The sequence below is a fragment of the Mesoplodon bidens genome, assembly GCF_964165515.1.
Source record: "Mesoplodon bidens genome assembly, chromosome: 6".
Lineage (NCBI taxonomy): Eukaryota > Metazoa > Chordata > Mammalia > Artiodactyla > Ziphiidae > Mesoplodon > Mesoplodon bidens.
Genome location: NC_138162.1, coordinates 103,836,254 through 103,863,978, shown reverse-complemented (window position 1 = coordinate 103,863,978; position 27,725 = coordinate 103,836,254). Strand labels below are relative to the sequence as shown.

At 36.6% G+C, this 27,725-nt stretch overlaps 1 protein-coding gene across 2 annotated transcripts in view; it reads right to left on the bottom strand.

Annotated features, from left to right (window-relative positions):
* The window catches only part of PPP3CC (protein phosphatase 3 catalytic subunit gamma), an 89,542-nt gene that overhangs the window by 20,050 nt on the left and 41,767 nt on the right, over positions 1-27,725 (bottom strand). For both annotated transcript variants that reach the window (XM_081236245.1, XM_081236246.1), the window contains exons 4-10: positions 21,178-21,289; positions 11,178-11,323; positions 9,212-9,351; positions 6,178-6,255; positions 5,854-5,948; positions 2,047-2,172; positions 1,237-1,308 (exon numbers count right to left, since the gene is read on the bottom strand). In XM_081236245.1, coding sequence (XP_081092371.1) covers positions 1,237-1,308; positions 2,047-2,172; positions 5,854-5,948; positions 6,178-6,255; positions 9,212-9,351; positions 11,178-11,323; positions 21,178-21,289 — 769 coding nt within the window. The remainder of the gene's footprint in view (positions 1-1,236; positions 1,309-2,046; positions 2,173-5,853; positions 5,949-6,177; positions 6,256-9,211; positions 9,352-11,177; positions 11,324-21,177; positions 21,290-27,725) is intronic.

Below are 27,725 nucleotides of genomic sequence, written 5' to 3'. Positions count from 1 at the left end.
CTCAAAGTAAGCTAGGCTTTCTCCACTATGTACATAGCTCATCCTAACAGCTGAGTGAATCACCTTAGCATAAGCTTGGGGAGAATGAGACGGTCAGAGGTTTGTGCTAAGGTGCTACCATCTCTCCAGAATCTTCTGCATTCTCAGATAACTTAGGACCTATCTTTAAAATCAAACCTCCTGAAACATATTAGGGAAAAAATATTTGGCTATGTATACAACAAAATGTAACTATATAAATATCGCTCACAGGCCAATAAGAAGAAAAACAAACAAACATGCACATAACATAGAAAAGTGGGCAAAATAAATGAATTGACAACTCATAAAAAGAAATAAAGGTGGTCAATAAATACAAGAAAAAAACTTCATTAGTCATCATAAAAATAAATATTTAAGTTAAAAAAAACAGCAGACTATAAAAATTATAATAAATAGTATTGGAGAGAACACTGTGAACTATGTATCACATACACAAAATGTAAACTGTAAACTGTAAACTATAAAGCTTTTCTAGGTCATCTGTATCCAATTTAAAACTGTAAGTACTAATTGACACAAATTTTCAATTTCTAGAAATTTATCGTATGGAAATAATCAAGAAAGTGTTAATTTTCATTTCCTAGTATTGTTTTCCTTTCTTTCATACCACATATCAATATTTGACTCATATGCATTGTTTGTTTGTTTTCCCACCACCAGAATATAAGCTTTTTGAGAGCTTAGGACCTATACAATTGTTGGCACATATAAGGCATATAATAAGCATTGGTTGTTGAACAGAACAGGCAAAGATCTATCTATAAAAATTTTCAAAACTGTGGGGTTTTAAAAGAAAATTTGGAAAAAATCCAACATCCAACATCAGGGGATTGGATAAAAGAAAGAATGACTGACGTGGATAACTATGTAACCATTAAAAAGTAGTCTACAAAAAACCCAGGAAATGTTTGTGAAACTATCACATGACTTCATTTTTGTTTAAAAGAAAAAAGAGGGAAAAAAGACACCAAAAACGTATTTATATCAAGATGTTAACAGTGGATATCTATGAGATGGTAGGATTATGGGTGACTTTTTTTTCTTATTTATGGCTTCCTGTATTTTTCAAATTTTATTTTTCTACAATGAGCAGAATTCTTTTTTTAATTAGACAAAGAAAATTATTCACAACAAACTAAAACCAAAACCAAAACTTCTTCGTTTCTGATTCAAAGGAGGAAAAGGCAAGTTTACCTTCAATTTCATCATCGGAAATCAATTCATCATCAGAGCATATGTTGAGAATGTTAACCAGCATCTCTGTGACTAGATGATAAGATAAAATAACCCAAAATTTATATAATTAATAAGGTACTTTCTCTAAAATGATGTGGATATATAAACATACATGTTAAATAAACATAGATAAAAATGATTTGTCATTTTGCTATTCAGAGTAGCTGTAAGGAACAGCATTAAATGCAGACCTTCAAGTTTATATAGATTTGGGGGAGATTACTTGCTCCAGTTAAAGTATGGAGTCTTTGAAGATTCCATTGCATAACTACTACTTGATTTCATTAGACTGCTGCCAGAGCCTTTTCTTCACTGATATACATATGAAAGGATTTCCTCCCATTTTACAAAGAAGTTAAGCCACCAGGCCTATGTACAACAGGCTTATATATTTGCATAGCTTATTTGTATAGGTGCACAAATAAAATTCCAAGAAAAATAATTCCTATTTAAATCTCTTTATCGCTGCAGAAATCACTGAAGGAATGGTTATTTTATTGTTACTTATGTTATTTTAACATCTTGATTATAGGACGACAGCTATTTTAAATTGATATTTAGAATAAGAAAAGCATAATCAACTAGAATTACAATTTAAAAACCAATTAAGTGTCACTTAAAAATCTTTGTAGAGAACAATGAAAATAGAAAACATTTCTGATAACTTTAAGAAAAACATTTCTGAACCATCAGAGGACTCGTGCAAATATAAGCGTGCTCAGTCACTAGTTAGGACAATTGATGGTCCAGATGCCTTAGCTCTCTTACCTTTTTCCCCAACAAAAGGCAAAGACCACGTGAAAACATCCATAAAGTTTGGAAGCCAGTATGGGTGTGGAGAACAGTTAAACTGCCTGATATTCATGACATTGTTTTCATATTTTAACACAGCAGCTAAAAAGGAAAAAGGAGGAAAGTCTGGCACAGAGGAAAATGACATGGCAACTGGTACACTTTGTACAGCTGTGTACCTACTACGCAGAATTCAAGAACTTACTTTCCATTTATAAATTCAAGACAGATGGAAAATCTTAAAAATCTTATAAAACTTATATAGTTCATTCTTTTAAGAATTATCCCAAGAAACAAAGTTACCTGAAGAGCTCTTATATATAATAAAAGTACAAAAGAACCTAAGCTCTGAAACTTCAAAGGGTCTTGCACAGTAACTATCTATAGAAATCTCAGATTCCACATGAGAAAAATTTCATCATAATTTCCCTTTATAGGCCAAGTGGTTACAATTACAACTTTCCTCTGAGGGCAAACATTTCTCACTAAATGAATACAGCCTGTTTTCCTAGTCATTAGCCAGAGCCAAAGATTTTATAAACTTTTTAGGAGTTTATAACTAGTAGTTATTAATTCATAGTGGGGGATACAGATAGATGGTAAACTTGGAGCAATTTAATAAGGTTCAAAGTAGATTAAATCATCTCTGCATACAGTATGTGAAGAAAAAAATGCCCATCTCTCCTATACACAGTTAGTATGTTGCTCACACTCTATAAATGTTTAAGATTAACCAGTTCATATATATATTTTGGTACCAAACTGATTTTCTTTATATTTAAAACTTTAAAAAATCCAATCCCTTAGTTTTCATCACCAGCAATGCAATGTGGCTTGCATTATTCTCTTAATCATTCTTACTATGATCATAAATAGAATAGGGTATAATAGTTCTCTAGAAATGACAGTTATAGGTCATCTCCTGATTCCTGTCTCTTTGCTTATTGCAGGATAGCCTAGTATTCTCAAAATTAAAGTCACTGGATGTTTAAAATGTACACCATAGATTATAAAGAAAATATATGAAAATAGGATTTTCAGCTTTTAAGAAGCTTCTAATGCTGGTTACAATGTACATGTCCCATTATTTTCAAGTATATGTATTTTACTTAGGTTAGATGAATATGTAAATATTCAACAACTCCCTCAATCTACACAAGAAAAAGAGGTGGGAGGTGGACACAAAAATAGAAATAGAGATGTTTAAAAATCATGACTTAAAGGTCTTTCATGTAACCAGTGGAGCTAAGAAATGCCTGTTGGTACCAATAAGTCTAAAGAATATACAAGAAAGAAAAACAACAGTAAAAGAAAGAGAAGAAGGAAAGGGGGATAGAGTTGCCTTTTTCAAGAAAAGAGGTACTTGTGTGGTGAATAACTGAGCACCACCAGAGATTATTCTAGATGCCACATGCCCCCCTCCCCCCGGCCAAAGGTTAAGAAACAACCAAGGAAAATAAGATTGTTTCAAGGTAAAGTATGTTACCAATTATGTCAAAGCCAACAAAAAACTCAGAATCAACTGTGACTTTAACAGTTTACTAAAGGAATAATCAAGAACAAGACCAGATTAGAATATGGCAAAGAATGAACTGGCAGTTAGTAAGCTAGTAAAGTGACTGCTGATTTAGATGACATGTTTCAGATTAGCACACTGATAAATCCACTGGGCAATCAATAGACACTTTTTTTTTTTTTTTTTTTTTGGTCAATGCTGTGCAGCTTGCAGGATCTTGGTTCTCCAACCAGGGATTGAACCCGGGACCCTGGCAGTGAAAGCGCCGAGTCCTAACCACTGGACTGCCAGGGAATTCCCTCAATAGACACACTTTTAATAGTAAGGTTAATAAAGGAAGTAAGAGGGGAAAGTCTTCATCATAGATAAGAGGACTAGGGACACTGTCCTTGAGGAAGTTTGACAACATAAGTGGCACATACCATTCATAAGGGAGGAATCGAGAACAAAAACTAAGTCTCTAATGTATTGGAAATATTAGGAAAAAGGAAATAAGAAAGAATGGAGTTAGGGAGAAGCAGAGTATTATAGGATAGCTAAGACTCAGGAAAGATTGATGAGTAGCAAGGAAATATAAGACTGGAAGAGAATTTAAGTCAAAGAAATGTCTTTTTAAAATGGACAGCAAGTCACTAAGGACATTCAGAGATAACTGTTCCAAAACAGACTGAAATGAGATGTGTCATTTCATAGTCTACTCTGAAATAGAGGAAGTAGTAAATATGTTGTGGACCTCTTTTAAACTTCTCTCCCAAACTGCATATACAAGATATGACTATAAAGTAATGAGACTTAAGAAACCACCAACGACAAACACACCAGACCTTATATATCAGATGAGTGTGGTCCTTTGCTGTAATCACACCAGGCACAATAACAGTAGAATGTTATAGAGGTAGAGCAATTTATAGTTTGACCAATGCTTTTAATATTCATTTTGATTATTCCAACTTATCTCCAACAAGCCTATATCACAGTTATTTTAAGGACAAACTGAGGCTCAGAGAAGTTAAGTATCTCATTAACTGTGAATTTAAAAGTGAAGCAGGACTAGACTAGGATTTCTGACTCCTAGCTCGGTGCTCTTATCAATATACCTTGCTGCCTTACCGTATATTTAATCCAAAGATGCTGCCATCACTCAAAACGTTTCTGGAACTCCTCCTTTGGAATTGCCTCCAGAGCCATTTCATAAGCAACACAAGAAAAACCAGTCTCATTACCTTATAATCATACCTTGTTCCTGACCCCAAATGGTATCGTCTAGCTTGATCACTCACCTTATTCATCAGTCTTGACTCCGAATGACTTTTGGCTGTTCCAAAAATCAAATCCACCCTCAAAGGACGAAGATTTCCCATCATTGAGGATAATCAAAAGAATGTGTCGCAGACTCTGAAGGCAATGCCAAAAGAGGAGTTCCAAAAATGTTTGAACAACGGGCAGCATTGTTGGAATAAGTGTATAACCTCCCAAGGTAACTACCTTGAAGGGACAATACTCACTTGGATATATTTGTTCTGGCATGTTTGTTTAAAAGTTCTATTATTTTATAGTCATACAACAAAATAGTTACAGAGGAGGTTTTTAAGTAGACCACTGCCCTGATACAAAACTTATGAACTAGGAACTAAAAAAGTTAAATTTAAAAAAATGACTAAAATAGACTAAAAGTCTTAGAATTTCTGGATCAAAAGGCATGTGTATATCCAATTATCTTTTTTATATGGGAAACTGAGGTTAAGAAAGATTATATGACTTACCTAAAGTCACACTATTAGTTTCTGGCAGGGCTTGGACTAAAATGAAGATTTTTCTGACTTTTTGTAGAGTATTCATTCTAACTGTATCATTTCTTAAGAGCAAAAACAGCTTAACGGACAGACATTAAAACACTAAACAGTGACATCTTATTGAGGTAGTACTGTTATAAATAAATTAAATTCACCAAAACCAATAATTTATGCTGACTGTTCTAACCTGAACCTGAAGTAATTTATTCTTATATTTTGATTCAGTCATACAAATCAGACCTATTTTTGTAATCATTATTTATACTCACAAAGAGACCAATAATCCTTAGGAGATGAAAACCAAGCAGAAGCCTAAATTCTAAGTTTCTTGGCCTTTGTTTCAATTAAGACCCATTTTTTTCTTATTTAAAATTTATATATATTCAGAAAATTACCTATGCACATACATATTAAACTAGAGCTCACATTTATTCACTCACAAATTCAAACTCAAATATTGCTGGTTTCCTTTACCTTTATTGTTATAGACATCTAGGTAATTGGGGGCAGAGAAAATAGTAATGAGTGATGGAAAGCCTGTCGTTTGGCTCTTCCTGTACATTCGATACCTGGAAGAGAAATGACAGCCCGTCTGTCTTGATGTTAAAGGCAAAAACTCTGCAGTGCTGTTTGGTACAGTTGGTTGTTTTGTTTTTGGTTTTTTTTGGCCACACCACACCACAAGCAGGATCTTACTTCCCTGACCAGGGATTGAACCCGTGCCCCTCTGCAGTGGAACATGGAGTCTTAACCACTGGACCACCAGGGAAGTCATGGTACAGTTTTAATGTAACTTACCCAGCATCTTGGGCTTCATGGGCTCTGATTATTGATAACAGATTATTGTTCTGCAAAAATTCACAAACTGCAGGGTAACTGAAAAAGAAAATAGAAAACACAAATCCAGAATTAAAACACTTGTTTTTTAATAGGAGAAAGGGGAAAAGTCAAGACGAAATGAGTTGAATTTGTTTCAAAATTATAGGTTTTCATTACCACTGAACTTTTATTAATAGCTTAGCAATCATCACTCTTGTTTTTCCATGTCACTGATATTCCTCATTCCAGATCAAGGACACAGATAACAGACAACCCTAGGACAGAAGAGCTCCCCCACCTTTTTTTTTCTTAACCCACAACAATAATAATACAACACCAAAACTTTTCTTGGTATCTTGATATAAAAAAAAGTATCACAGCAGTGTGTGTGTGTGTGTGTGTAGTAGGTGCTAAAAACTGAACACACAATTTTCAAACTGTCAAACGGTTAGAAAAGTTAAAGAACCTACTTATAGGGCTTCCCTGGTGGCGCAGTGGTTGAGAGTCCGCCTGCCGATGCAGGGGACACGGGTTCGTGCCCCGGTGCGGGAGGATCCCACATGCTGCGGAGCAGCTGGGCCCGTGAGCCATGGCCGCTTAGCCTGTGAGTCCGGAGCCTGTGCTCCGCAACGGGAGAGGCCACAGCAGTGAGAGGCCCGCGTACCACAAAAAAAAAAAAAAAAAAGAAGAACCTACTTATAGCTTCACAGGTAATATCAATATCAAGATGATATTATGCAGGAATATTTCAGGAGTAAATACAAATACTATATCCAAACTAATTCAAATGAAAGGTATGATATTTGCATCTCTCCTATTGTATTCTTTTAGCACTAGTACCTTTCTGAATGGCAAATGTTTGATACGAAGAACTGGAGAATACAAAATTATCCTGGAATTATCCAAGTGTTAATTATTTAATTTACGTTTAATATTTGTTTCTTATTATGTTCATTAGAAAAAATAAGTTTTAAAATAGGCTGCACATTCACATGGCATAAAATTAAAAGATATAAAAAGTTATACAGTGAAATGTCTCCCTCCATCTTACCTCTATCTTCCAGCTACCCTGAAGCAACCAATGTTCTTGGTTTCTTTGAGTGCCCTTTCAGAGATACCATATTCAATTTCAAGCAATTATGCACACACATATGCACAGCCCCCCTTTTAGAAATGTCATCAGATGGTACACATAGCTTTTTACTATGTCTTCTTTTTCACTTTACACTAGTGATTATTCCAATCAGTATATAAAGGATTTGTTTTCTTTTTTTCATTTTTAAAAAACAGCCTCATTGCATTGTCTGGTACATTCCACTGTCTGGATGTACAAGCATTTATTTAACTAGTCTTCTAATGAACGTTTAGGTTGTTTAAAATCATCATCATAAATAATGCAACAATGAAAAACTTGTACATGCATTTTACACGTTTTCAAGTACAGTTGATTCCTATCATTTGCAGTAGCTCTGTTCTATAAAGTTGCTGCAAAAACTGAGTTAGTGAATACTGAACGACTGCTCCTAGGGGAAATACAGGGTTACAGTTCTGTGAGCCTCTGGTCACAACGTTTTCGTCAACTAATCAATACATAACCTTGTTTTATGTGTGTTTCTGTGTAAAGTCACCTTAATGTATATTGTTGATTCATTAACATGCGACTCATGGCCAACAGTGCCATAACTCATTCCTGAATGGAGCTTATATAACACATCACAGCCTTCTTGCACATAGGAACACTAGATAGCACTTCAGCAGTATGCTTGGGGCCATTTTAAACAGCAAAACACCAACAAAAACTGTGGGAAATGTTTCACTAAACAGACCACAAAAAGAATACTTGCTTACAGTATGAGAGCTGAAACAAGAGGCAGAGTGGCTGCACGTTCAACCTCAGCCGGAACGTGCACAGGGTGTCTCAAATTTTCCGTTGCTCTGTACACTTGAATGTCTGTGAATGACTGGAAGTGCTGTGAGTATTGATTCCAGGGTTACAAATAAATCTTAGCAAGTAGGCAAATTTGCAAATCAGAATTCGTGAATAATGAGGACTGACTGTATAGCCACAGGATTACATTTTAGAAGTAGGAATTCTGGAACAAAAGCCATGGCCATTTGTAATTGAGAGATGTTGTCAAGCTCACTGCCATAGAAATTGTACCATTTTATAATGTGCTAAAAATAAAAGAGTTTTATGTTCTTTATTTTAAGCAATGTAAAGAGAAGTAAAATTTAAATGACTTCATCATATTAGTCGCTACTAAAGTTGGCAGAATGGAATGAAAAAAGTTTACTTAGAAGAATGTTAAAACTATGGCTAAACTGAGGCTTCCTTTTGTGTGCAGGATTTCATTTAATGAATGCATTATCTTAGGCAATTATCAAAGATTTTTCAGGGTACTAAATACAGGTATTATTTATCAGAATAAAATATTGGGATTTTAAAAAAATTCAGGCTTCAAACTTCCCTGAATCTCCCTAGTTTGGAGTGGCAAAGCACAATTAAGGCTCACATATGAGATTTAAGACAACAACCAACTTCCAGGAAATGTCCTGGGCTTAGTTCACAATGTCCTGTTCTTTTTATATCTTTGCCAATATCAGTGGTTCCAAAAGCTGGAGAGCTTTTTAAAAAAAATAACAGGATTCCCTTGTCTCAGGCTTACTGAATCAGAATCTCTGAGGGAAGAGCCAAGAAATCTTTATTTTTAAAAAAAGTCAATAGATGATGTTTGGGAACAAATAATCTAGGTCATTTAGAGTCAGACAACAATATTTAAGCACTGCCTGATGTTCTATTCAGTCGTGTTCAGTATATTACACTTATTAGGGCATAATACCTAGTAAAATATAAAAAACAAAACAAACAGTTTTCTGCCTTCAGTTAATCAAAAAATTAAATAGAAGTCCCTGAGCTACACAAATTCAAGATACAAAATATGTAGTTAAAAATAATTTGATAAAATATGTTACAATTTCCTTTTTCGAATTTTCTAACTGAGGATTAGCTTACCTGTAAAAATAAGAGCACCCTCGGACCGTGTTGTGGGTATAGTGTTCCAAGGTCTTTTCATTGCCATAATCCTCTGAGGGATCAGACCAAAGCAGGTCACACACTGGCCCAAAGGCTGGAGGTTCTTTAAACCTGTCTAACTAGAAGACACGTAAAAGCCAAAAGAAGAAAAATCATGAAAGCAAAAGAGCTTTTGGAAAATGGTATGGGTCAAAAAACACCTTTCCACCCATAAGAATGTATTAGGAGAGTGGGCGGTAAGCCCCTAAAGAATTTTCCTTCAGGAAGAAAATGAACATTTAATAAATGTAGATACAGTTTTTATTTGTTTTTGGTATTAAATTTTAATAAATATCCCTATCCCTACAGTAGAAAAGGACCTCCTTACATCCTAATCTTAAAAGCGGTGCTCATTTAATTTGAATGTGAAATCCATCACTATAGAAACATACTATTTATTTGAAAGACCCTGTAAAGTTTATTTCAATTGCCTAGGTGAGCCAATGTTACCATGAGAGCAGGAAGGGTTTTGCAATGGTTCTGTTCATTGTTTATCTCATTCCAATGGAGATTTCTTTATTTTAAAGAATGCTAGTTTTATTTTGCAAAAGGCTTTCATCCTTTCCATTCTATTCAGTGGAGGCATTTCAACATAAGTTATTAACTCAAGCCTTTAGTCACTTGCTGCTTTGGTTAACGTATGAAAGCCAAGAGAAAACAAGTAACTAGGATAACTGAATGCCAAGAAGAGGACCTCTACTAAGTAAAAGGGGAGGTTTTTATTAATACAATTGATTCAGAATTGTAAAATTCAAGATTTACTATGTAAAAGAGAAATGTTGTTTATTTAATAACAACACGGCAGCAGAAAAAGCTGTGCATACAGGCATACCCTCTTACCTTGAGGATAGTAACTCTAATTCAGAGAAAACAGTTTTACAAACAGAAAATTTTTTAGTTTCTGTACCTATATAAGAGAGGTAAGAGAATACAAGGTACAGAAGAGAAGATGGTGATGTAGAACAATATAAGTGAAAAAAGACTGATCACCTTTTTTCAGTCATGAAGATACACAATCCTGAAAATCATAATTACCAACTAAGGCAAGTGTAGCAATTAAACTCTATCATCTGAAATGTCAAAGTCAATGAATTCCAGAGCTGGGAGAGTCCTCAGACCATCCATTTCAATGTCCTCATTTTACAGAGAAGAAAATCTAAGAGGTTAAGTGACTTGGTAAAGGTTACACAATTAATGGCAGTACAGGGATTAGAACCCTGGCTTTCTTCCTTCCTTACTGCTACATAATTTAAAGTTTCAGGGTTATACTCAAAGTATGTTTCTAGTTGGTAAAAGCACAGACTTCGTTAAAAATTAGACATTTTCTGGGCTTCCCTGGTGGAACAGTGGTTAAGAATCCGCTTGCCAATGCAGGGGACACGGGTTCAAACCCTGCTCCAGGAAGATCCCATGTGCCAGGGAGCAACTAAGCCCGTGAGCCATAACTACTGAGCCTGCACTCTAGAGCCCGTGAGCCACAACTACTGAGCCCGCATGCCACAACTACTGAAGCCTGCATGCCTAGAGCCTGTGCTCCGCAACAAGAGAAGCCACCGCAATGAGAAGCCTGCGCACTGCAACGAGGAGTGGCCCCCGCTTGCTGCAACTGGAGAAAGCCTGCGCGCAGCAACGAAGACCCAATGCAGCCAAAAATAAATAAATAAAATAAATAAATTTATTTTTAAAAAATTAGACATTTTTTTATGTAGGAAATAATGTCTAATAAGATATATAGGAAAATGTTAACAGTAATTGCCCAATGACAAGATCACAGGTGATTTCCATTTTCTTACTTTTAATTATATGTATTTAAAAATTTTTAGCAATAAAAACATATTAGTTGACTGTAATAAAAAACAAAATTAAAAGCATATTTACTCCATGAGACTAATGAAAGATTACTTACTTTCCGAATGTCATCTAAACAAGTAATTTCAGGTGACATTCCTCCATGTACACACAGAAACTGCTGGTTTAAGAGGGCAGCAAGAGGAAGACAGTCAAATGTTTCCATACACGCATCATACACCTGTTCAGAATATTTGATTCGACCTATCAAAAAAGGAAAAACAAAGGAAGAGAGTTAAAATTTATCATACATGAAAAAGGATATATGCCAGTTGATTATGAAGCTACTCCAAAGCCATTTGTCACAGGCAAATTTGAAAACACAACCATCTTTGTAAAGATGTTTCTGAAAAGTTGTGGATAAAGGGCAAACAAAATCTCCCTCTTTTTCTACAAGTGTGACCTTGGATTAACTTTCTAGCTCTGTTGTCCTGGAAACCTGATAAGGTGAGTGTAATCAGCTGTGTTATTAGGCAACATTTCTTATGGTAAAAATTACCCAATTACCTGGCGGAAGCTATAGCTTTGGGCTTCTCTGAGTGCGGTGACTCATAAGGTATGTCCCTCGTGGGACCCTGGAAGCTATGCCAATAAAGCTTTTACAAGAGATACTGGCACTTGTGGTGCATGAGGCTTCTAAGCCAGGGTGGCTCCCTAATCTGCCCAACGTGGATACTGTTTCCTTGCACCTGAGCTGTGACTAGGAGAGGGTGGGAGAAAGGGAGGCAAAAGGCAGAAAAGCTCCAGACTGTGGCATGTACTTCTATGAGAACTACTCCAGGAAAAGGGATGGCTGATGCTGACCTTCCTGAACTGTACTCTTCTAGGATGGATGCCATGTATGCCCCATGGTCTCTCGTGAGTCTGAATATTTTGTGGGGTCTAAAAAGACTTCCTGGTGGTATTGAAGATATATAAATAGAAACTGAAGTTTTAGGCGTCATCAACAAGATGTCAATAATATTTTTGCTCATGATTTTTAAGGTCTTCAAGCAAATTATGTCCTGATTTTATTTTATGTAAAAATGTTCATCTCAGTGAACTGTATTCTGATGTGGTTGTCATTTTGAGGCTACAGAACAAAAAAACACTCCAGTGGGCAGACAGTGGGTTGGCTTCCACAATTATCTAAAAAGAACAGGTCATGAAATAATAGTTGGCAGATGGCTTTAGTTTAAAGAGAAAGGGAATGTTTTCTTCTTTGGCCTTGGGTTCAAAAAGCCAATATGCTAGGAGGTGCATACTGGTGGAGACGGCCACAAGTTATACAGGCAGGCAGCCCTACAGAACTGTGAGCTCCTTCTCTTCCAAGATGCTGTGAAGATGAGACAAAGCCTACAGGGCCCAGAGAACAACACTATAGCAAGTGAGTCAGATTATCTAGTTGGTAATTATTTCTGTGTTTATTTTCTTCTTGTAATCTCCATGCTTTTAGAAAAGACATGTTCAAGTATCAGAGCCTGGTCTTGGCAAGGCTTTGAGGAATAATATGAAGGGTGATGTGTCCAGATTTGGGCCAGAGTGCAGATCCCTAAAGGGAAGGTGTAACCAGTGGACCACACTTAAGGTGCTTCATCCCTGAAGGTGAAGACTGTCTATTGCCAATACTGATCAGGATTTGAGGGCATTAAGGGAGGCTGTGAGCTCCTTTTATAAACTTTTAGAGCATTCTGTATTACCACAAAGGCAGTTAAGATCACCTATTTCACAATATATGCTAACTCTATTATGACATCCAAGTTAATAAGAGCCATGTCTTCTGCATCTTTTTATCTCCTTGCAATTACATCCTTATATTCTGCTTTGTATCTGAGCACTACACGTTTGGCTATCTCAGAAGTAGACCCAGCACTGGCCAAAAAGTGTGTTAAAGGAAAAAAAATCAAGGGAAAAAACCCTTTCATTTGTGGCCAGTGATTGATATTTTCTCCTGTAAATCCATGGAGCCAGAGTTTCCCCTGTTGCCAACATCAATAAGGAATTCCTTTGTAGGAGTCCTAAGGTTGCATATAGGCAGGGATTTTAATTAGTTATTAATTCATGCTCCAAATACCATGTTACATCAATAAGATGCCTTTCAACCCAAAGAATGACTCAAAAGAGTTCCTTAGCCTACTTCTAGAAGACTACCAAGTCTGGAGAAAGACAGAAAGTAATACAGTGTCTTAACCCATTTTGTAAATTAAAACAGGAAGTCACAATGGGCTTCCCTGGTGTCCCAGTCCAGGAAGATCCCACATGCCACGGAGCGGCTAGGCCCGTGAGCCATGGCCGCTGAGCCGGCGTGTCCGGAGCCTGTGCTCTGCAATGGGAGAGGCCACAACAGTGAGAGGCCCACGTGCCACAAAAAAAAAAAAAAAACGCAAAAAAAAAGCCAGGAAGTCACAAATCAAATTAAACAAAACGCACAACCACAATGGGTTACAGAATGTTACCATTTTAATTTTCTTAAAGTTTATGAATATGTATATAAATACCAACATTTTTTATTTTCTGAGGGGTTAGATTGAAGATGACTTAGTTTAGCTGTATTTTCTAGGATGGATATATAATTCTTGTATAGTAATATTTATTGTTATATCACCTTTATTATTGAAATCTGTTGAAGGCTCACAATGTACCTGTGCCATCAGTGAGTTAAGTGTTCAACACAGTGGAATGGAGTCTGGAACCTGACTGCCTGGATTCGAACCTCAGCTCCGCCACTTACTAGCAATAGTACTTTGGACGAATTACTTGACTCTCTGTGCCTTTACTTCCTCATCTATAATATAGGCCTAATAATGATACCCACCTACATTACAAGGTTGCTGTGAGGATTAAATTAATTCACACATGTAAAATGCTTTGAATAATGTGTGACACAAAGTTGGTTAACCAATAAAATTACCTTATTTTATCCTCACTGAAACCCTGTGGAGTAGGTACATTATCTTCATTAAAAAGCTGAGGAAACTGGGCTCACTTGTCCAAAGCCGCAGCTAGTAAGTGGCAGAACTAGAACCTGTTCATGCTCTTAACATGATGCAATACTCCTCCCAATCATTATTTTTAAATGAAATATTTAGTAGGAGAATCTAAAGAGCCAAATATATAATTACCAAAGGTTAAATTAGCTGACTCAAGTGTTTTATTTTCATGATAAATTGTAAGATATATCCCATAATGAAGGAAACATGCACCTCAGTCATAGGATCACACTGATACAAGTTCTAACTAGTATCAATAATATAACATTAACAAAACAAAATTCTCAACAATATTCTTTGAAAGTAATTTTGAGAGTCAGCACTATTTGTAGGAAACCATGATCCGGTCTAAACAGTGATTATATATTTGTTTTAATTTTTATTTGCTTTCATTGTTTTTTTAAAACAAAGGTAATAGGTTCAAAAAAAAAAGGTTCAGAATTAGTGCCTCCTCCCCCTCTTTGCAGGCAACTAGCTTCCTGGGTGTCTTTATAAAGATATTCTATGCATACATATGCAGATATGTATATTTATTCCATTTTCACAACATCCTTTTGTTTTTTAACATAAATGTAGAATGTGTACACTGTTTCGCTTGCTCTTTGGACTTCTTTTTTTTATATAAATTTATTTATTTTGTTTTATTTATTTTACTTTTGGCTGCGTTGAGTCTTCGTTGCTGCATGTGGGCTTTTCTCTGGTTGTAGCAAGCGGGGGCTACTCTTCGTTGCAGTGTGCAGGCCTCTCTCATTGTGGTGGCTTCTGTTGCAGAGCATGGGTTCTAGGCGTGCGGGCTTCAGTAGTTGTGGCTCGCGGGCTCAGTAGTTGTGGCTCTCGGGCTCAAGAGCACAGGCTCAGTAGTTGTGCCGCACGGGCTTAGTTGCTCCGCTGCTCGAACCCGTGTCTCCTGCATTGGCAGGTGGATTCTTAACCACTGCGCCACCAGGGATGCCCCTTTTTGGACTTTTCTTTTTTGGCTGCGCTGTGCAGCATGAGGGATCTTAGTTCCCAGATCAGGGATTGAACCCAGGCACCTGGCAGTGAGAGCACGGAGTCCTAACCACTGCACCGCCAGTGAATTCCCGTTTTTTGGACTTACTAACATATTTTGGAGATCATGCCATATTGTTATATGAAGAGTTTTGTTATTTTTTAAATATCTATATAATATTTCACTTTATGGATATACCACAATCTAACCACACCAATCTCTTGCTACTATAAGTAATGAACAATGGCAAACATTTGTTTATTTCAAAAAAAAAAAATCAACCTGTCATAACAATATTGTTTTCATTAGCAAAATTACAGGAGTTTCTGGAACCTCCTGTAATTTCAGTAAGCTGTTTAACTACACATCAAAAAAAGGGGCCCTTGGAAATAAGAAATTAATTTACTTTAGAAATATGGACCCAGAGCTATGAGATGGAATCATAAAACCACTAGGTTTCTTGCTTTCCAAGTACATAACAATAAAGAAATGTTTTTACAAAGATAAATGATATGTCAAAAATTAACTGTTATACTTTGCTACTCAAATTATCTCTGGATTTGAAAGAAATAAAAAAAATCTCTGGGGCTTCCCTGGTGGCGCAGTGGTTGGGAGTCCGCCTGCCGATGCACGGGACACGGGTTCGTGTCCCGGTCCGGGAATATCCCACATGCCGCAGAGCGGCTGGGCCCGTGAGCCATGGCTGCTGGGCCTGCGCGTCCGGAGCCTGTGCTCCGCAGCGGGAGAAGCCTCAGTGGTGAGAGGCCTGCCTACTGCAAAAACAAAACAAAACAAAACAAAACAAAAAAACTCTGCAATATAAAGCACTTCAAAACATGATATAAGAAAAGAAAAGCCTCCACCTGCCCCTCCTAGAAATATTAACAAGATTGCAGCTGCACAATTTGGAACTAAGCATCACTTAACAGTAATTATAAGGTGCTGATTCTAAATGTCACTGTGGCCCTTTAAGAAAGATCAGCTTATCAGTAAAAACACTCATGCAAAGTGGCACACATGCTCTTTCCTTATACAGGAACAAAATTTTAAATTGTACTTGAATTTGTGTGCTTATTCCAAGATTTATTAACATTTCGGATGCAGCATTAGAATGAAACAGGAGTATCTTGGCAGATAAGAGAAAGTTAGTGGTTTAACTAAATTAACTAAATTAAAGCATGTGAAAAGCAAAGAAAAACCTGAGATAAGAAATCCTGTGCAAAATGACACACTCAAAAGTTTCCCAAACCTATTGTTCTATTTTCTGAAAACAGTCTGAACCAATTATACTAATCAAAAAAAGAACTCTGAAAAAACAGAGGAAGAGAAGAATTAGATAGAATGTTACCAAAAAAAACATGAATCTTAATTCAGAGGCATCCATACACATCTTTTTCTTCATTACTTATCTATTGCCAAATATTGAGCATTCCAGGGCCTTTGTTAACTGCTTGATAGGCACTGTTTAATTTTCCCAGGTAAAGAAACAGAGGTGTAATGAGGACCACCCTAATATTTGGCTTAGAAAAACAATGCAAAATATTTACAATTTTTAAAGTATTTGATGAAGTGGTTCTCAAATGACAAACAGTAGATACTTTCCAAGCCTCTGGAAGAGGTGTTCTTAACCAGCAGTGTGCTACAGAATTACCTGGGATGCTTTAAAAAGCCTTTTAAATGCTTGGGCCCTAAACGGATAATTTGAAAGTTACCAGTTTAAAAAATTGTTATAATAGTATTACATAGTGGTGATGAAACGCTAATTCACGGAGTTCTATGGGAAGATAAAAAATTAAAAGTACTAGTCCTCCTGATCCAGCTTCCCACAGGTAATCACTGTTACCAATTACTTCTGCACCTTATATATTTTTAATTTACAAAGGAGATCACACTATACGTGTTCTGCAAATGGCTTCCTTCACCTAACAATATATCTGAACAGCTCTCCATATCAGTACATCTAGATCCACCTTGATCTTACAACAGCTGCCTAGCATTCCATTTTTTAGATGTATTATCCCTTATTTAAGCAGTCCTTTATTGACATTCAGATTCTTTTTTTTTTTTTGCTATTACAATTAACACTATAATGAACATCCTTATACATCCATATCTTCTTATCTTTTTGAGTATATAGTGTGGTAGGCAGAATTCTAAAATGACCTGCAATGACCTATACCTTTGTATAATCTGTGCCCCTCTGAGTGGGTGGAACTTGGAAATATGCTGAGACTCCCATGATTATGTATCATTATGGCAAAAGGGAGATTCTCCTGGGTGGGCCTGACCTAATCAGGTGAGCCTCTGAAAAGCAGAGGGTTTTCTCCAGCTGGCTGATCACAGAAGAGGAAGGCAGAGAGATGCATTTGGGCTCTAGAAACTGAGGGCAGTTTCTAGCCAACAGCTAGCAGGAAACTAGGGGCCTTAATCCTACAGTCAATAAGGACCACCAACAACTACTGAGCTTGGAAGACACCAAGCTCCAAATGAGAACACAGCCCTTGATGACACTTTAATTTTGGCGCAGTGAGACCCTGAGCAGCAAATTTAGCCATACTGTGCCTGGACTTCTGACCTGCAGTAACTATGAGATAACAAATGTGCTGTTTTAAGCAGCTAAATTTGTGGTAATTTGTTATGCAGTATTAAAAAAAAAAGATACAGGGCTTCCCTGGTGGTGCAGCGGTTAAGAATCCGCCTGCCAATGCAGGGGACACGGGTTCGATCCCTGGTCCAGGAAGATCCCACATGCCGCAGAGCAACTAAGCCAGTGCGCCACAACTGAAGCCTGCACAGCTAGAGCACGTGCTGCGCAACAAGAGAAGCCACCGCAATGAGAAGACTGTGCACCACAACGAAGAGTAGCCCCCGTTCTCCGCAGCTAGAGAAAGCCCACGTGCAGCAACAAAGACCCAAAGCAGCCAAAAATAAATAAAAATAAAAATAAATAAATTAAAAAAAGAAAAGATACAATCTGCATGATAAATTCCTAGAAGCCAAACTGCTGGGTCAGAAATTTTTACGGATATTCCAAAATTACTCTTCAAGTACCTTACACCAATTTAAACACTCACCAACAGTAGATCTAATTTTTTTTTAACTTCCTGGTTAATTACTGATTTAAAGTGTTTATTTCAATAAGTTCCAAGGCCTGGAATGATCTATATCTTGCCCATTTGTAGCTGACTTTTCTCTCACAGGGTTTTTAAGTGTTCACACTCTAAAATTTCTTTCAATAAGAAAGACCTTTCCTTTCAGGCATTACTAGGAGAAAGGCTGTCATCACAACTGCTAACTTCAATGTAGGAAGCTACTGATAACAAGAGTTAAAATGAGCATTGGGAACATTCTCAAATTGTAAGTAGAGGGATTTTGTGGCAGCTGAATAAACTGAGTCTCTGAAAACAAATTTTTAAGTTTTTTTCAACTTTGAATATTCTTTTGGTAATAAAACTTCAGATATAATATATTCCTCCAAGATGATAATCTGAAGAGAAATCTGAATAGGACACAAAGTAAAATCCATGATCAAAATATCAATTATATGAACAATAAAGGTTTTTTGTTTTTTTTTTTGGCCACACCACATGGCAGGTGGGATCTTAGTTCCCTGACCAGGGGAGGAACCCTCGCCCCCTCGCAGTGAAAGTGCAGTCTTAACCAGTCGACCGCCAGGGAAGTCCCAAAGCATTTTTATATATTCAGGATTATGGGGGGAAAGAGGTAGACTTTAGAGCTAGACAAGAGATAATTTTACCTTTCTTATTTTATAAAGAATATACTAACATTTTAGAAATCAAAAAAGGTATAATTCTGTTTTTTATTTCAATATTTCCCTTTCACTATAACAATACAAAAATTCCACGTAGTATAAACTGATATATAATTTTTTTGAGTGCTAGAGTATGTACCAAAAGTCTTTAAAATGTTCATGCCCTGACACCTAGTAATTCTTTTCTGAGAGTCTATCCTAAAGATATAAATCACAAAGGATCATTCATTCAACAATTTAATTCAACCAATATTTGTTCAGCATCTACTATGACTTATTAGATAAGTGTTCTGGAAAGACAACAGAGAACAAAACACGTCCCTGCTGTCATGCAGCTTAAATTCTGGTGGGAGAGAAAGGCAGTAAATAAATAAATATATTAAAAATATATAAATTTTATATATATAGGATATATAAAAATTTCAGGTATTGATAGATACTATGGGGAAAAAAAGTAGGGTATGAGAATAAAGTGATGAGATTTTAATTTAGAAAAAGCAACCAGGGAAGAAAATCTCTGAGGCTATGACACGAATGAAGTAAGGATGTAGGTCTTCTAAGCAGATAGACACCTGGGGAAACAAGAGATGATAGGTGCAAATGTCCAGAGGCAAGTTCTCCCAAACAAGCTCAATATAGTCACCATCATGCTGCATGTTACTTAGAGCCAATTGTGAGTACCTAGATTCTGGTCAAAGAAATCTGTGAGGTTTTTGTTTTTGTTTGTGCTTCGCCTCAAGGCTTGAGGCTTTGCAGGATCTTAGTTGGGCCTCGTGGAAGTGGAAGTGGAAGCACGGCATCCTAATCACTGGACCACCAGGGAATTCCCTGTTTTTGTTTTTTTAAATCAGCTTGTAATGTTTTGAGTTTCAAAAAAATTCTACCTTTAATAATAAATTTTTTTTTACTATTGCAGTATTATTTATAGTTGGAATCAACCTAAATGCCCTACAGTTGCTACTAAATTGGCCACACACATGATATTACATTCATAAGATGGAATACTTTAAAAACATTAAAATTATAAAGTCATGTTAAAAAGTATTTAATAAAATGGAAAAATGCTATTACATAACATGAAAAGAGCAATTTATTAAACAGTACATATACTATGAGCCCAACTTTTTTTTTTTTTTTTTTTTTTTTCCTGCGGTACGCGGGCCTCTCACCGCTGCGGCCTCCCCCGTTGCGGAGCACAGGCTCCGGACGCGCAGGCCCAGCGGCCATGGCCCACGGGCCCAGCCGCTCCGCGGCACGTGGGATCCTCCAGGACCGGGGCACGAACCCGTGTCCCCTGCATCGGCAGGCGGACTCTCAACCACTGCGCCACCAGGGAAGCCCGAGCCCAACTTTATTGCAAAAATATATACAGTTGGCTCTCCATATCCACAGGTTCTGCATCCATGGATTCAACCAACTGCAGAACTAAAATATTTGAGGGAAAAAAAAATTCCAGAAAGTTCCAACATGCAAAACTTAAATTTGCAGTGGGCCAGCAACTATTTACATAACATTTACATTGTATTTACAACTATTTACATAGTATTTGTATTAGGTATTATGAATAATCTAGAGATGACTTAAAGTATACAGGAGAATATATGAAGGTTATATGGAAATACTACACCATTTTAGATAAGGGACTTGAGAATCTGCGGATGTGGGTATCTGTGGGGGTCCTGGAACCAATTCCCGGGAAATCAAGGGAGGATTGTATGGATATAGATATATCTGAACTATTTCATGATAGGTTTTTATGTATACAGAGAAGAATAGAAGACTATATACCAAATAGTGAGATAATAGTGATTAATTTTAAGTGGTGTAATTGTGGACAATTAATATCTTTGGACTTTTTAACGTTTTCCAAATATCCTAAATGTATTACTTATAGACCCGGAGGGATACTCAAAAGTTATTTTCAAAACAAGTGTTAAAAAGTGGAATCTAGGTTCTCACCAGAAAACAAAACAAAACAAAAACAAAAACAGAACAGGAAGCATTTGAGGTCCATTAGTTTCCTTTCTTTGTGTTTAATTCGCTGGGACTGGCTAAAGGATAACTTAAAAAGTTCTGGGGCTTCCCTGGTGGCGCAGTGGTTGAGAGTCCGCCTGCCGATGCAGGGGACACGGGTTCGTGCCCCGGTCTGGGAAGATCCCACATGCCGCAGAGCGGCTAGGCCCGTGAGCCATGGCTGCTGAGCCTGCGCATCCGGAGCCTGTGCTCTGCAAGGGGAGAGGCCACAACAGTGAGAGGCCCGCCTACCGCAAAAAAAAAAAAAAAAAAAAAAAAAAAAAAAAAGTTCTGGAGGAGTGATTATACTTACATTCCTGTTTGAAGGTGAAATATTCTGTAAGATGCCTGCATTCATGATTTCCTCGAAGCAGAAACAATGTTTTGGGATGATTAATCTTTAAACTCCATAAAAACAGCACACACTACAAGACAAACACAAGGATAAAATTTTTATTTTTGATCACAATAACACATAAAGACAATTTATACAAATTCAAATGACTTGCTATAATGGCATATCTCACTGATATTCCCAAGTTGAAACATGAAGAATTCCAGCTTTTTAGTGTGTTGTGCTATTGCCCTAGAATTTGTCTTTTTTGTTGTTTTTGGTTTTGTGGGTTTTTTTTTTTTTTTTGGCTGTGCCACACGGCATGTGGGATCTTAGTTCCCAGACCAGGGATTGAACCCGTGCCCCCTGAAGTGGAAGCACAGAGTCCCAACCACTGGACCTCCAGGGAACTCCCTGCCCTAGAAAGGACGTAAGAGAGTAGCCTTCATAGAAATCTCTTCTTAATTTCTGTTCCCATGTTCCATCCAAATATCTAGATCTCTATGATAAAGTCACCCACACACATACCTTAGTCCTAAAACCTGTATTTTATTTAGTGGAGAAACAGTAGAGACATTTCCACTAAAATCAGGAACAAGGCAAGGATATCCACTAATACCACTACTATTCAACACTGTACTAGAGGTATTAGCCAACTGAATTAGACAAATCAGTTAGAGGCTTAAGAATGAGTACAGAAAAACAAAAACTATCTCTATTTGCAGATGATATAATAGCATACCTGATAAACTCCAGAAAAATCAATGATACAACTAACTAAACTAATAAAAAATTCAGTAACAAGGAAGGATATAAAATTAACATACAAAATCAATAGCCTTCATATACACAAACAATAAGTGGGACACAATGGTAGACAAAACTCCATTTACAATAGCAGCAAAGAAGATTAACTACATAGGAATAAATTTAACAAGAAATGTACAAAACTCATACCAGGAAAAAGTTAAAAAAAACACTCCTGAAAGACACAAAAGTAGACATGAACAAATGGAAAGACATTCCCTGTTTTTGGATAGGATGATTCAGCATTAAAAGATTACAGTTCTTGGGACTTCCCTGGAGGTCCAGTGGTTAAGCCTCTGAGCTCCCACTGCAGGGGGCGAGGGTTCCATCCCTGGTCGGGGAACTAAGATCCTACATGCTGCACAGTACAGTGCAGTCAAAAAAAGAAAAAAGAAAAGATTACAGTTCTTCCTAGTTTATAAACCCATTACATTTCCAATAAAAATGCCATAAGCTATTTTATGGAGTTAGACAAGTTGATAATAAAATTTATATAGCAAAATAAACATGTAAGAACAGCCAGAAAAACACTGAAAAAGATGGTTAAAACATACTATAAACGTTCTAAATTAAAATAGTGGTCCTGGCACATATATAGATAAATATACCAGTGGAATAAAATGGGTCAGAAATTAATGCACGTACATATAAAAAGTTGAGATATAAGAAAGGTGGCACCCTAAATCACTGGAGAAATGATGAGCTTCTTAATAAATGTCTCTGGGACAACTGGTGCTATTTCAAAAAAAAAATTAGATCCATATCTCACATAATGAATAACAAATGGATAAGAGAGCTAAATATCAAAATGCAACCATACAAGTTCTAGAAGAAAACATGTAGGTGAGTTTTCTTTAGCCTTAGCATAGGGAAAAACTTTAAAACTAATGACTAAAAGTCCAAAGGCAAAAAAAGAAAAGACGGGTAAATTTGACTACATAAAAATAATTTGCATGGTATAAAACAATTTGGCAAGAACTGACAAAACCACATATACATTTAACTTTTGACCACATCTAGGAGCCTACCCTGAAGATACACTTCCAACAATAAGAAAATACATACACACAGGTTGCAGTGTTATTTGTAACAGCAAAGTATTTTAAACAACCTAAATGACCATACAAAGGAGAGAGGCTGAGCAAATTATGATACATCCACACAATGAAGTACTGTGAAGTTATGAAAAAAAACGTGAGAAAGACCTCTCTATAAACTGATTTGGGGCAATTTCTAGGATACACTGTTAAGAAAAAAGCAAAATGAAAGAGTATCTACAGTATGCTACTGTTTATGTAATAAAGAAAGGGTATAAGAAAAACATATATTAGCTGTTCATTTGTGCATAAGAAATAAGGGAAAGATAAATCATAAACTAAAGAGACTGGTTACCTAGAGCAGGCATAGAGGAAATGGGTGGAAAGAAGTGGGGACTGGGAACAGGTTAGGAGGGATGAGGCCGGAGTGACACTTCTCAAAGCACACCTCTTCGGATAGGTTTGACCTCTAGAACCACAGTAATTAAAATTACTTGGGTATTAAAATTACTCAAAATAAGTATTTAAATCAACCAGCATGTGACAGAAACCCCAAATATAATATGAACAGTAACAAATGAGCCTAACTGTATTATAAATGGATAACAAGGTAACAAAGAAAGGGACGGGATGGGGGAGAACTAACCCAAGTTATATATGTATATAATATATAATATACATATACACACACTATATATAACCAAGCTACATATATATATATATATATGCATGTGTGTGTGTATATATGTATATATATATACACACATATATATACACGCATATACATATATATCCCCTAGCTCCTTCTGCTGAGAGGGCCTAGGACCTCAAAATCATTATGTGTATTGATTTTGGGATTACAAATAAATTTTAGTAGGGAGGCATATATACAAATACAGAATCCGTGAATAATGAAAATCAATCATATAGTCTAATCATGAAATATACATATCTCATTCATATACAGCTTCAAAACATAAGCAAAAATTGACAGGACTATTGTGAGAAACAGATAAATAAATAACTGTAGCTGGAGATTTTGATGCAAACCCAAAAGTAAATCATAGTTCAAGCAAACAAAAATAATCAAACTTATAGAAAACAAGTGAACAAGTATAGAATGAATTATTTTCAAGTATATATGGGATAGTCACAAAAATCTACTGGATACCACAATAAATTCCAAAGGGAGTCTCAATAAATTCCAAAGAATGAATATTATTCAGATTATGTTCTCTAATTAAATTACACTAATTAGAATCAGTAACAAAATACTAACTCTAAGAAAATCCCACATGACTGGAAACAAAAAACATACTGCTTCATTGTCTTAGGGTTTAAAAATAATTCTTTAAAAAACGTTGAATGATAATAAAAACAATACATGTCAAAATCTGTGGGACCCAGATAAAGCAGCACTTAAAGGGCAATGTACCTTAATAAGTACATTTATTTTTTAAAACATATATGCAAATATGTTTGTATATGCTTAACCTATCTCTGAAATGTCATACAAGAAACTCAACAGTGATTGTATGGGTGGAATGGCTAATATATGAGAAGATCCTCAGTGTCATTAGTAATTAAAGAAATATTAATTGAAATGACAATAAGATACTACTTTATCATTTTGGTAAATATTGGAAAATGAGATAAAACCAAATTCTGGAGGAGGGACATGAGGAAATATGAACTCTTAGGTGCTACTGGTAGGAGTATAGACTGGTACAGCTGTTCTGAAGAGTGATCTGCAATAATCAGATCAAGTATTATATGAAGGTAGGTACCCTTTTCCCTAGCAATCCCACTCCTGTTCATAAACCATAGAGAAACTAAAACATGGGACCGTAGTGGATTTATATAAGGGTGTGCCTCACAGCAGTGTTCATGATAGAAAGAAACTGGAGGCAACCTAGTGTCCACCACTGAGAACAGAGAACTAAAATGTCATAGATGTATACTATGGGATACTATGGAGCAGACAGAAACCCAGATAGATCTTAAAAACATACTGATATGTAAAAACAAAAATCAACCGCAAGAGAGCTACAGCAATGATTCTCTCAGGGTGGTCACATTCATCTCAAAGTGTGGTACATCAGCATCACACAGGAACTTGTTAGAATATACATTCTCAGGGTCTATCCCAGACCTAAAGAATCAGAAATTCTGGGGTGGGCTCCAGCAATCTGTTTTTGAACAAGCCCTCCAGGTAATTATGATGCATGCTAAAGTTTGAGAACGACTGAATAGCACCATAACATTTATGTAAAATTAAAATACTTTTCCCACAAAAACATTATATATTAAAAAATTAATAATAATATATGTATTCTGAGGCATGTACTAAATACAACAGAAACATGTATAGTTGGGAGAGGGAGTAAGGAAAATAGAGGTCACAGATAAGAAAAACAAAACAAAACAACAGAGGGACTTAGAAAAGACTAATAATAAATGTGCCATGACCTTAAGAGCTTAATCCAACCAAGATTTCCCACCTTTTCGAAAGGAAAGACTTCAAAATCCTGAATCCAAATGCTTCTCAAAATGCCTACTCTGAGTCACCAACATCTCCTGCCTATGCTTACTGGATGAGATTACTAACTAGTCTTTCTGGGCTCCCATAGTCAGTCCACCACGTAACAGCCAGAGTAATTGTTTTAAAACATAAATGTGAATATGTCACTTCCATGCTTAACAAACAAATAAGCAAACAAAAAAGCTCTAATGGCGTTCCACTGCATTCAGAATAAAACCCAAACTCTACCATGGTTTGCAAGGCCTGACATCGTGTAAACCCTGCCTATGTCTCTGATACACTGTCTACATTGTCCCCTTACTCATTCTGTCTAGCCACACTGACCTTGTTTCTATTCCTGGGCTGCCTTAGGCTTGCTCCTTCCTCAGAACTTTTACACTTGATATGCCCTTTGCCTGGAATGTACTCACCCCACCCCTCCATCTACCCATGGCTCATTCCCTCAGGTCATTCAAGTTTTTGTTCAAATATTACCTCTTCAGATAGGACTTCCCTGATCTCCAACTAAATTAGCTACTCCTGTCCCCCTTTTGTCCCTTACCCTGATTTGATTTTCATAGACACTAAGCAAATATAAGATGCCATCTCTCTCACTAGAAAACACAATAGGGACTTCCCTGGTGTCCCAGTGGTTAAGACTCCGCACTCCCAATGCAGGGGGCCCGAGTTCGATCCCTGGTCAGGAACTAGATCCCACATGCATGCCACAACTAAGAAGCCTGACTGCAGAACTAAGGAGCCCACCTGCCACAACTAAGACCCGGTGCAACCAAATAAATAAATAAATATTAAAAAAACAAAACAATAAAGGACTTGGCTTTGCTTGTTTATCTCCACATCCCCAGAATTTAACAATGTCTCTCAACTTAGGTATTATTAACAAGCATAATTCTTTGTTGCAGGATGTTCTGTATTCCTGAACCCTGCTCATTAAATGCCAGTAGAACTTCTCAATTATTGTGACAAACCATTCATATGTCATTGTACATGAGTACATCTGCAGTATAGTTTCTCAAAAATGAAATTGTTGGATCAAAATAATGTATATTTTGAGACAGACCTTGCAAAATAAACAATATAAAATGTAAATATATAGACACATACAAATATAATTGGATGGCTTTTTCCTTTTTTGGGTTGACTTTTGTTTTCAACATAATATTTCAAATTTCACAAAATATTCCAAGGAAAAATTACATTAAATTCATATATAAACATAGAAAGCACTTTCTCTTTACCTTTCCCAACCAAGAACATGATATATCTTTTGAATTATTTGGTCTTTATCTCTGCCTCCTGAAATGACCAACTAAACTTTTTGAAGTAACGAGCTATAATGCTCATCCACGCTACAATGTAATTTGGTTGATATACTTCTCAGCCTCTAATCTCAAGTTTTATTTCCTCGTATTATACATCAGGATGTAACTGTACAATTATCTTGTACACATCAATTAAAGGTCATGATTGTCAGAAGATCTGTTCAATACTCTTTGTATTTCTATGTGAACAGAATTTTTACTCCACCTCAAGAATCATTTGTATATGTCAACAATTGTTCATTAGTTGTCCATCTGATAACATTTACATCACCTAAACATCTGATAACATTTTCTCTTTGGTGGCTCCTGTGCATTTAGTACAACACATCCTATGCTGAAAATGTTCCCTTTAATCCTTTCTCTTACTATAAAATCAATGAAAGGAAACTAAAATTTAGCTTCCCCTACCACAGAGGAAGTACTTTATAATGGGTGCAAATGAAGAAGGAATATCAAAAGGCTCAGACAGGACTCCCCTGGTGGCGCAGTGGTTGAGAGTCCGCCTGCCGATGCAGGGGACACGGGTTCGTGCCCCGGTCGGGGAAGATCCCACATTCCCGCGGAGCGGCTAGGCCCGTGAGCCATGGCCGCTGAGCCTGCGCGTCCGGAGCCTGTGCTTCGCAACGGGAGAGGCCACAGCAGTGAGAGGCCCGCGTACCACAGAAAAAAAAAGGCTCAGACAAAAGTGAAACTTTACTATTCTCTTTTATCAGTCACATTTGGACCAGTCCCTGGTGTACTACCAAAGCCCACGTTCCTTCAGGAAAGATCAATGCTTGCTCTGGGCATGGAAAAAAAAAAATCATCATGCCTTGATTC